Source organism: Electrophorus electricus, chromosome 3 (genome assembly GCF_013358815.1).
Source record: "Electrophorus electricus isolate fEleEle1 chromosome 3, fEleEle1.pri, whole genome shotgun sequence".
Taxonomy (NCBI): Eukaryota; Metazoa; Chordata; class Actinopteri; order Gymnotiformes; family Gymnotidae; genus Electrophorus; species Electrophorus electricus.
The window spans coordinates 276,506-287,500 of NC_049537.1; the positions used below are offsets into that span (position 1 = coordinate 276,506).

At 44.8% G+C, this 10,995-nt stretch overlaps 1 protein-coding gene across 5 annotated transcripts in view; it reads left to right on the forward strand.

The window, feature by feature from the left end:
• The window catches only part of sema5bb (sema domain, seven thrombospondin repeats (type 1 and type 1-like), transmembrane domain (TM) and short cytoplasmic domain, (semaphorin) 5Bb), a 49,071-nt gene that overhangs the window by 9,565 nt on the left and 28,511 nt on the right, over positions 1-10,995 (forward strand). For 3 of the 5 annotated variants that reach the window (XM_026998800.2, XM_026998801.2, XM_026998804.2), the window contains exons 3-4: positions 268-381; positions 7,379-7,582. In XM_026998800.2, coding sequence (XP_026854601.2) covers positions 268-381; positions 7,379-7,582 — 318 coding nt within the window. The remainder of the gene's footprint in view (positions 1-267; positions 382-7,378; positions 7,583-10,995) is intronic. The other 2 variants (XM_035524793.1, XM_026998803.2) reach the window with 1 other exon arrangement.

A 10,995-nucleotide genomic window follows, 5' to 3' on the forward strand; every position in this document is an offset into this window, starting at 1 on the left:
AATGCACTGTCTCTCTCTCTCTCTCTCTCCCTCTCTCTCTCCCTCTCTCCCTCTCTCTCTCCCTCTCTCTCTCTGTCTCTCTCTCTCTCTCTCCCTCCCTCTCTCTCCCTCCCTCTCTCTCTATGATTTCTGAGGTTTATGATTTCTGGCTGTGCGCTGTGATCTATACTAAACTTCACTGAACAGGTTTAGTGTGTAAGCAATGGTACAGACACCTACTCTACACTTTTACTCCTGAAATGAAGGTTCCTTCTACATTGGCTACAGGTCATCGGGTGGTGTGCAGAGGGGTGGTGAAGGTGAGATTCTGCCTCCGTTCTCCACATTTCTGCAGGGGGCGCCGTGGAGCACAAACCCCCAAGCTGGCTGGAAGGAGGAAGGGTAGGGAGTTGGTGAGGAGGATGGGCCTTGTTTGTGATTCTTTCCGTGTCCTGCGGCGTGGCCAGCTTTGCACCACTGCATGCTGTCACCAGCACCACACCAACACTTAACGGACTCCTTCACGTGCTAAAGAGACAGAGTTGGCAGCCAGACAGAGGAGTCATTTAGACGTGGAGAGACAGAGAGGTATGAAGGAAGAGAGGGAGAGTGAGAGAGAGAGAGAAAGAGGGAAGGAAGGAGAGTGGGAGCGTGAGGGGGATAGGGATTAAAAAAAGAGTAGGGTAGTAGAGTAGGGTAGTAGAGTAGTAGGGTAGTGGAGTAGGGTAGTAGAGTAGGGTAGTAGAGTAGCCTAGTAGAGTAGCGTAGTAGTGGAGTAGGGTAGTAGAGTAGTAGGGTAGTAGAGTAGGGTAGTAGAGTAGCCTAGTAGAGTAGCGTAGTAGTGGAGTAGGGTAGTAGAGTAGGGTAGTAGAGTAGCCTAGTAGAGTAGCGTAGTAGTGGAGTAGGGTAGTGGAGTAGTGGAGTAGGGTAGTAGAGTAGGGTAGTAGAGTAGCCTAGTAGTGGAGTAGGGTAGTGGAGTAGGGTAGTGGAGTAGGGTAGTAGAGTATTGGAGTAGGGTAGTAGAGTAGTGGAGTAGGGTAGTAGAGTAAGGTAGTAGGGTAGTAGAGTAGCATAGTAGAGTAGGGTACTGGAGTAGTGGTGCAAGGTAGTAGAGTAGGGTAGTAGAGTAGTGGAGTAGGGAAGTGGAGTAATGGAGTTGTAGAATAGAGTAGTGGAGTAGTAGAGTAGGGTAGTGGAGTAGGTTGGTAGAGTAGTAGGGTAGTGGAGTAGGGTAGTGGAGTAGTCTAGGGTAGTGGAGTAGGGTAGTGGAGTAGGGTTGTGGAGTAGGGTAGTGGAGTAGTGGAGTAGAGTATTGGAGTAGTGGTGTAAGGTAGTAGGGTAGTGGAGTAGTGGAGTTGTAGAATAGGGTAGTGGGGTAGTAGAATAGGGTAGTGGAGTAGGGTAGTGGTGTAAGGTAGTAGAGTAGTGTAGTAGGGTAGTAGAGTAGTGGAGTAGGGTAGTGGTGTAGTGGAGTTGTAGAATAGGGTAGTGGGGTAGTAGAGTAGGGTAATAGAGTAGTGGAGTAGGGTATTGGAGTAGTGGTGTAAGGTAGTAAAGTAGTGTAGTAGGGTAGTAGAGTAGTGGAGCTGTAGAATAGGGTGGTGGAGTAGAGTAGTGGAGTTGTAGAATAGGGTAGTTGGGTAGTAGAGTAGGGTAGTAGAGTAGTGCAGTAGGGTATTGTAGTAGTGGAGTAGGGTCGTAGGGTAGTGGAGTAGAGAAGTGGTGTAGGGTAGTAGGGTAGTAAAGTAGTGGAGTAGTGTAGTGGAGTTGTAGAATAGGGTAGTGGAGTAGGGTAGTAAGGTAGTGGAGAAGTGGAGTTGTAGAATAGGGTAGTGGGGTAGTGGAGTAGGGTAGTGGGGTAGTGGAGTAGTGGAGTTGTAGAATAGGGTAGTGGGGTAGTAGAGTAGTGTAGTGGAGTAGGGTATTGGAGTAGTGGCGTAAGGTAGTAGAGTAGGGTAGTGGGGTAGTGGAGTAGGGTAGTGGAGTAGTGGCGTAGAGTAGTGGAGTAGGGTAGTGGCATTGTAGAATAGGGTAGTAGGGTATTGGAGTAGTGGTGTAAGGTAGTAGAGTAGGGTATTGGGGTAGTGGAGTAGGGTAGTGGAGTAGTGGCGTAAAGTAGAAGAGTAGTGGAGTAGGGTAGTGGTGTTGTAGAATAGGGTAGTGGGGTAGTAGAGTAGGGTAGTGGAGTAGTGCGGTAGTAGAGTAGGGTAGTAGAGTAGTGAAGTAAGGTACTGGAGTAGTGGTGTAAGGTAATAGAGTAGTAGAGTAGGGTAGGGTAGTGGAGTAGTGGAGTTGTAGAATAGGGTAGGGTGGCCTATGTTTAAAAATGAGACTGAAAAGTTTTAGAATGGCCATCTTGAATTCCTGGTCTATATTTTGAGCATTTTGTTGGAGGTGTGACAGGTTTTTTGGGTTTGGGCACCTCTGAATTCTTCCTCTATGGTAAGGGCATCCACAGAGGGATTTGATAATCCATAATTATGGCATGAAGAGTTCCTAGTTTTTCAGATATCCTTTGTTCTACCTTTATCACTTGATTACTGTATAATTACTATATACTGGATTATTGTATTTACAGTGGTATCTCCATACATAACCATTTTTCATTGTTAAATCATCTTCATTTCTTCTGTTTAATAATTTCCAATTGGAGTTAAGTGATTTCTCTAAGTCATTTATATGATTTTGTATATATTTCCATTTTTTGTTTTCAGTATGTAGTATACAGATGGTTAGAACAGGGGGCAACTGCCGTCAGGTTTCTGGGATGTTTGGGAGGGATGGAACATTTTTGGAAGGAGAAGAGACAGAGGAGAAGGATGTTAGAGACATTAAGTTAGAGAGTGGGGGGTTAGAGGTTAGGTTTAGGGTTAGGTTTGGGGTTAGGGTAAGGGTTGTTGTTGGGGTAGATTTTGCTTACAAGAGCTGTATTGCGTTAGGAATAAGGTTAGGGTTGGGGTTAGAGTTTCTCTTACAAGAGCTGTATTGTGTTAGGTTTAGGAGCAGGATTGGGTTAGGATTAGTGTTGGGGTTAGGGTCAGGGTTCGAGTTAGTGTTGGAAGGGGGTTAGTGTTAGGGTTGGGCTTAGTGTTGGGTATGGGGTTAGTGTTAGGGTTAGAGTTAGTGTTGGGATCAGGGTTAGTGTTAGGGTTAGGCTTAGAGTTAGGGTTGGGGTTAGGTTTATTGTTAGGTTAGAGCTAGTGTTGGGGTTGGGGTTAGTGTTAGGGTTGTGGTTAGTGTTAGGGATAGTGTTGGGGTTGGGTTAGTGTTAGGGATGGGGTTGGGGTTAGTGTTAGTGTTCAGGTTAGTGTTGGGGTTGGGGTTAATGTTAGTGTTGGGGTTAGTGTTAGGGTTAGTGTTGGGGTTGGGGTTAGATTTTCTCTTACAACAGCTGTATTGTTTCTGCCACTTGAGTTGAACATGTTGCAAATGCTCACAGTTTGACATAAATCAGACTCACCGTCTCTTTCTTCTAGAAACAGATTGTTGTTCCAGACCTTTGTGAGGTTTTTCCTCAAAAGTGAAATGTGTGTTCAGCAAAACCTCTGTGACACTGAAGCAAGTTTGGACAGAGCAGGAAATGCCTGTGAAAAGAGCATGGAGGGAGTAGTATAGTGAGAGATGAGGTTGTGTGTGTGTGCATGCCTGTCTATATATATCTAAGAGGGTTTGCTCTCTGAAACATGTCCACGTTCGTCTATTCTGTTGTGTCTCCTCAAACAAAACCTCCGCAGCCCACCTAGACAGCCCACAGCCTACTGCTGCAGACCTGCCACTAACACTAACACCAATCCCAACACTAACACTAACAGTAATACCAACCCCAACCCTACCACACTAGCACTAACAGTAACACCAACCCCAACACCAACACTAACAGTAATACCAACCCCAACCCTACCACACTAGCACTAACACTAACAGTAACACCAACCCCAACACCAACACTAACAGTAATACCAACCCCAACCCTACCACACTAGCACTAACAGTAACACCAACCCCAACACCAACACTAACAGTAATACCAACCCCAACCCTACCACACTAGCACTAACACTAACAGTAACACCAACCCCAACACTAACACTAACATTAATACCAACCACAACCCTACCACACTAGCACTAACACTAACAGTAACACCAACCCCAACACCAACACTAACAGTAATACCAACCCCAACCCTACCACACTAGCACTAACACTAACAGTAACACCAACCCCAACACCAACACTAACAGTAATACCAACCCCAACCCTACTACACTAGCACTAACAGTAACACCAACCCCAACACTAACACTAACAGTAATACCAACCCCAACCCTACCACAAACACTAACAGTAACAGTAACAGTAACACCAACACCAACACCAACACTAACACTAACCCTGTCAGTGTCATCTCTGCCTTATAGTACTTTCTCTCCCTCTCTCCTCTCTCTCTCTGTCTCGTTCCTCTCTCTTTCTTTTCGCTCACTCTCTCCTTTCCTTTCTTATGTTCTCCTTCCATTTCCATGTCTCTGGATGTGTGTGTGAGCAGTAGGCGTGTGAATGGCCAGGGGTCTGTTAGGGCTCTTAGCAGGATTCAGGGGGTTTGTGGTGCTGTCAGCTTTGTGTTAAATTTGACATATTGAGGAGAGGAGTGTGGCATCACTGCCAGAGCTGAGAACACTGTAGCAGGAGTGTGTGTGTGTGTGTGTGTGTGTGTGTGTGTGTGTGTGTCTGTGCTGACGTGTGTATAAACCCTGTGTAACAGTATGTAACAGCAGTGGTGTTTCTCTCAGAGACAGACAGGCTCCTTTCTTGGCCTTTAGCTGTGAGCTTTCAGACCTGCAGGAGCGGCGCATGAAAGAGCGACTGTACACTACACAGCTCACACTGCTACCCAAACACACACACACACACACACACACAACACACACTACACACCTCACCCTGCTACACACACACACACACACACACACACACACACACAACACACCTCACCCTGCTACACACACACACACACACACACACACACACACACACACATACAGACACATACACTACACAGCTCACACTGCTACCCAAACACACACACACACACACAACACACACTACACACCTCACCCTGCTACACACACACACACCCACACACTACACACCTCACCCTGCTACACGCACACACACACACACACACACACACACATACAGACACATACACTACACAGCTCACACTGCTACCCAAACACACACACAACACACACTACACACCTCACTCTGCTACACACACACACACACACACACACACACACACACACACACACACACACACACTACACACCTCACCCTGCTACACGCACACACACACACATACAGACACATACACTACACACCTCACCCTGCTACACACACACCACACACCTCACCCTGCTACACGCACACACACACACAGACACATACACTACACACCTCACCCTGCTACACACACACACACACTACACACCTCACCCTGCTACATGCACACACACACACACACACACACTACACACCTCACCCTGCTACACACAAACACACTCTACACACCTCACCCTTTGTAGTTACAGTATTGCTGTGTTTCTGTTAGTTACAGTATCACTGTGTTGCTGTTACCTACAGTATTGTTGTGTGACTGTTAGAGTATCAGTGTGATTGTTAAAGTATTACTGTGTTTCTGTTAGTTACAGTATCACTGTGTGACTGTTACAGTATTGCTGTGTTGTTGTTAGTTACAGTATCACTGTGTTTCTGTTAGAATATTAGTTTATGTTAATTAGAGTATCACTGTGTTTCTATTAGATACAGTATCGCTGTGTGATTGTTAGTTACAATATCACTGTTGTTAGTTACAGTATCACTGTGTTTCTGTTAGTTACAGTATCACTGTGTTTCTATTAGTTTCAGTATCGCTGTGTGATAGTTACAGTATCACTGTGTTGTTGTTAGTTACAGTATCACTGTGCGACTTAGTTTCAGTATCACTGTGTGACTGTTAGTGTATCACTGTGTTGTTGTTAGTTACAGTATTGCTATGTGATTGTTAGTTACAGTATCACTGTTGCTGTTAGTTACAGTATCGCTGTGTGACTGTTAGATAAAGTATCGTTGTGTTTCTGTTAGTTACAGTATCAACATGTTTCTGTTGCATACAGTACCACTGTTTTTGTTATAGTATCGCTGTGTGACTGTTAGTTACAGTATCACTCTGTTGTTGTTAGAGTATCACTGTTTCTATTAATTTCAGTATCACTGTGTGATAGTTACAGTATCACTGTGTTGTTGTTAGTTACAGTATCACTGTGTGACGGTTACAGTATCACTGTGTGACGGTTACAGTATGACTGTGTGATTGTTAGTTACAGTGTCACTGTGTGACAGTTACAGTATCACTGTGTGATTGTTAGAGTGTCACTGTTAGTTACAATATCAATGTGTTGTTGTTTGTTACAGTATCACTGTGTTGTTGTTAGTTACAGCTACATTATCACTGTATGACTGTTATAGTACCACCGTTTTGTTGTTAGTTACAGCATCACTGTGTTGTTGTTAGTTACAGCTACAGTATCACTGTATGACTGTTAGTTATAGTATCACTGTGTGACTGTTAGTTACATTATCAATGTATGACTGTTAGTTATTGTATCACTGTGTGGCCTAGTTGCAGTATTACTGTGTTTCTGTTAGTTACATTATTACAGTATGACAGTTATAGTATCACTGTGTGACTGTTAGTTACAATATCACTGTGTTGTTAGTTACAGTATCACCGTGTTGTTGTTAGTTACAGTATCACTGTGTTGTTAGTTACAGTATCAATGTGTTTCTGTTAGTTATATTATCACTGTATGACTGTTCATTATGGTATCACTGTGTTGTTGTTAGTTACAGTATAAATGTGTTGTTGTTAGTTACAGTATCAATGTGTGATTGTTAGTTACAGTATCACTGTGTTGTTAGTTACAGTATCGCTATGTGATTGTTAGTTACAGTATCACTGTGTTGCTGTTAGTTATAGTATCACTGTGTTGTTGTTAGTTACAGTATCACTGTGTGTCCTTCCATTCTCAGTCTGCCTGGACGAGATGAATGGAGGCTGAGACTGGGTCCTTTCTTTTGAGTAAAAATGTAGCAGGAGAACAACATCAGGCCAAATAACCTTCTGTTTGTCTTGTCTGTCTGTCTGCCTGTCTGTGTCTATTCCTGTGTATTTGTGTCTGCCTCATTGTCTGTATAGCTTTTTGTTTGCTGGTTTGTCTGTGTGTCTGTCTTTCTGTCTGTGTGTTTGTTCTCCCATTTCTGCAGAGCTCCGTCTGTAGTCTGTCTATATGTTTACATTTAATGAAATATGCAATAATGTTTAATGTTTTTTCTGCAGGTCTGGTCCTTTCATCACTTCAGGGTGAGGGTGTGGTCGTCATGGTAACCATGCCTGTGTTGCCCCTGCCTTCTTTTGGATCCTTTGTGTTTGTCCTCTTCCTGGTTCTATCCCAGACTCCACCCCTTCCTGTGACCTCTGACACTGTACCCTCTCGCTCTGAACACTGCAACAGAAAAGTGCATCCTGTCATCCCCTACACAGGTCAGTCAGCAAAGCTCTCTCTCGCTCTCTCACTCTTACTCTCCCACTCTCTCTCACTCTCTCACTCTCACTTTCACTCTCACTTTCTCTCTCTCACTCTCTCACACTCTTACTCTCTCTCAAACTCTCTCACACACTCACTCACCCTCTCACTCGCTCTCACTCTCACACTCTCTCTCACTCTCACTGTCTCTCAATTTATCTCTCTCACTCTCTCACATTCACTCTCTCTCAAACTCTCTCACTCGCTCTCTCACTCGCTCTCACTCTCTTACTCTCACCCTCTCCCAGTCTCTCTTACTCTCACCCTCTCACTCTCTCTCTCACTTTTTCACTCTCTCTTACTCTCACCCTCTCACTCACTCTCACACACTCTCTCACTCTCACTTTCTTTCTCTCACTCTCTCACACTCTCTCTTGCTTTCTGTTTCTGTTTTTCTGTCTTTCTCTTTCTTTCTCCACAAACAGTAAGGATGTTGAATTCAGAATTTAATTTATAGTCCCAGCAAAACTAAATCACACAGAACAGGAGCTCAGGTGTTAGGGTCATGTGTGTCAGTGCTGGTGGTCTGGTGTTAGGGTCATGTGTGTCAGTGCTGGTGGTCTGGTGTTAGGGTCATGTGTGTCAGTGCTGGTGGTCTGGTGTTAGGGTCATGTGTGTCAGTGCTGGTGGTCTGGTGTTAGGGTCATGTGTGTCAGTGCTGGTGGTCTGGTGTTAGGGTCATGTGTGTCAGTGCTGGTGGTCTGGTGTTAGGGTCATGTGTGTCAGTGCTGGTGGTCTGGTGTTAGGGTCATGTGTGTCAGTGCTGGTGGTCTGATGTTAGGGTCATGTGTGTCAGTGCTGGTGGTCTGGTGTTAGGGTCATGTGTGTCAGTGCTGGTGGTCTGGTGTTAGGGTCATGTGTGTCAGTGCTGGTGGTCTGGTGTTAGGGTCATGTGTGTCAGTGCTGGTGGTCTGATGTTAGGGTCATGTGTGTCAGTGCTGGTGGTCTGGTGTTAGGGTCATGTGTGTCAGTGCTGGTGGTCTGATGTTAGGGTCATGTGTGTCAGTGCTGGTGGTCTGATGTTAGGGTCATGTGTGTCAGTCCCTCTCTCCTGTTGTCTCTCTGTCTCTGTCTCCTTTTGTCTCCGTCTGTCCCTGCCTCTGAGTTGTTATTGAGGGAGACATGTATCTCTCTCTCTCTGTTCGGGCTAATGTTTTGACTTGGTGTGAGGAAGCAAAAGGATCACACCCTTTCCCTGTGGGAAACACACACACACCCACCCAAGGGGATATGCCTTACTAATGTGTATTAGAACTGGTTAGAAACAAACCCTGAGTCTTGTGTTAGTGTGTATCCTCTACACACCTATCCAACCACCGTCACACAGAAGCTCCAAGCAAACATCCTGTCACAGCAGGGTGTCTCTGATCTGTGTTCACTCTGGGCTGTGTGTTTATTTGTTGATTGTGTAGTGTGTGTTTACTGTGTGTATTGTATGCCATGGCTCCTGGTTCTCAGACATGAGCTGAAGGTTTCAGACCAATTCCACTTCCTGTGTGGACAACAACAGCAAGTTTTTAAGTCACTGCAGAAACACTTACTACATACCACAAATGTCAATGTAACATGAAACAAACACAATCACATTGTTCCCTCTCTCTCTCTCTCTCTCTCTCTCTCCCTCTCTCCCTCTCTCTCTCCCTCCCTCTCCCTCTCTCTCTCCCTCTCTCTCTCTCTCTGTTCAGTTCAGTTCTGTAAGCTTTATTGGCATGACCATATACAATTATAGTATTGCCAAAGCAGTATTATAACACGAACAATACACAACATTACAACCTTTGCAATTATGGAAATTAAGAGTTAGAGAAGCTGTGATTGGACTGAAACAATAATAAAGGGAAGATAAATAAATAATAAGGATGGAAAATAAATAGTTAGGTAACATTTTATAGTTTGTGTGTGTGTGTGATAAGGCCACAGTAATCAAAAACAGGTAGCGGGAGACGAGGGCGTGTATGCGCGTGTGTGTGTGTGTGTATGCGCGTGTGTGTGTGTGTTTGCGCGTGTGTGTGTGTGTGTATGCGCGTGAGTGTGTGTGTATGCGCGTGTGTGTGTGTGTATGCGCGTGTGTGTGTATGCGCGTGTGTGTGTGTATGCGCGTGTGTGTGTGTGTATGCGCGTGTGTGTGTGTATGCGTGTGTGTGTGTATGCACGTGTGTGTGTGTGTGTGTATGCGCGGGAGATGAGGGCGTGTATGCATGTGAGTGTGTGTGTGTATGCGCGTGTGTGTGTGTGTGTATGCGCGTGTGTGTGTGTATGCGCGGGAGATGAGGGCGTGTATGCATGTGAGTGTGTGTGTGTATGCGCGTGTGTGTGTGTGTGTGTATGCGCGGGAGATGAGGGTGTGTATGCATGTGAGTGTGTGTGTGTATGTGCGTGTGTGTGTTTGGGTGGGTTACTCACGGTCCCTCATCTTATGTCAGATATGTATCACACAGCTAAACTGCTGCTCTGCATCTTTTCTCCCAGTAGGACGGACAGTTTGTCTGTTAGACAGACACGTAAAGTTGGGGTGGATCATCTCAAATTTTATAAAGTAAATTTGCCGTATTTGGATGAGTTTTTTACATTCAGGAAGTGCAGCTCTGTCTCTACGGTGTCATTTTTACATTGCTAGCAGAATTCTCTGGGTAGCCTTGACTTTTTACATCGGCCGGTCTGGATGGCCAGGCTGTATTCACTGAGTCACTGTGTGCAGTGGCCAGATAACTCTGCATTATGCTTTGTGTTTGTGTGTTCCAATGGGTGATGTAGTTTAGTTTGTGAAGTGTAATAATTTGGTCTGGTTGTGTTAGTGTTAGTGTGTGTTAATGAACTCAGTGTCAGGACCAGCTGTGTGAGGGGACCAGCCGTGTGAGGGGATTGGCTATGTGAGGGGACCAGCTGTGTGAGGGGACTCTTTTCTCTGCTCAGCTCTTGGCATTGCAGGGCTTTGTCATGGTAGGAGTGGGAGTCTCTGGTTTTTAAGTGTATCCAGTATTTAATAATCCTTTTTTGAATTTTGAGTAATAGTGGAAATTGGCCTAATTAAGATCTACATGCATTATTTGTTGTTTTCCTGTGCACTTTCAGGATATTTTTGCAGAATTCAGAGTGCATAATTTCAGCTGGGTGTTTGTTCCATTGTGAGTGGCCCCACACTTCACAACCAGACAGCAGAATTGGTTTTATGATAGACTGGAATATATTGAGCCAAATTTGAGTTGGTATTTGAATATGAATTTGATTGCATAGATGCCGTATGCTTTCTCTCCCAGTTCACTGAATGCTGGCTTGAAGTTTCTAGTTGAACTAATCTTTAGTCATAAGTCATTGTCATTTGTACACATTTCTAGTGTTTGTGTCCCTAATGTGAAGCATGGTGTGTTTT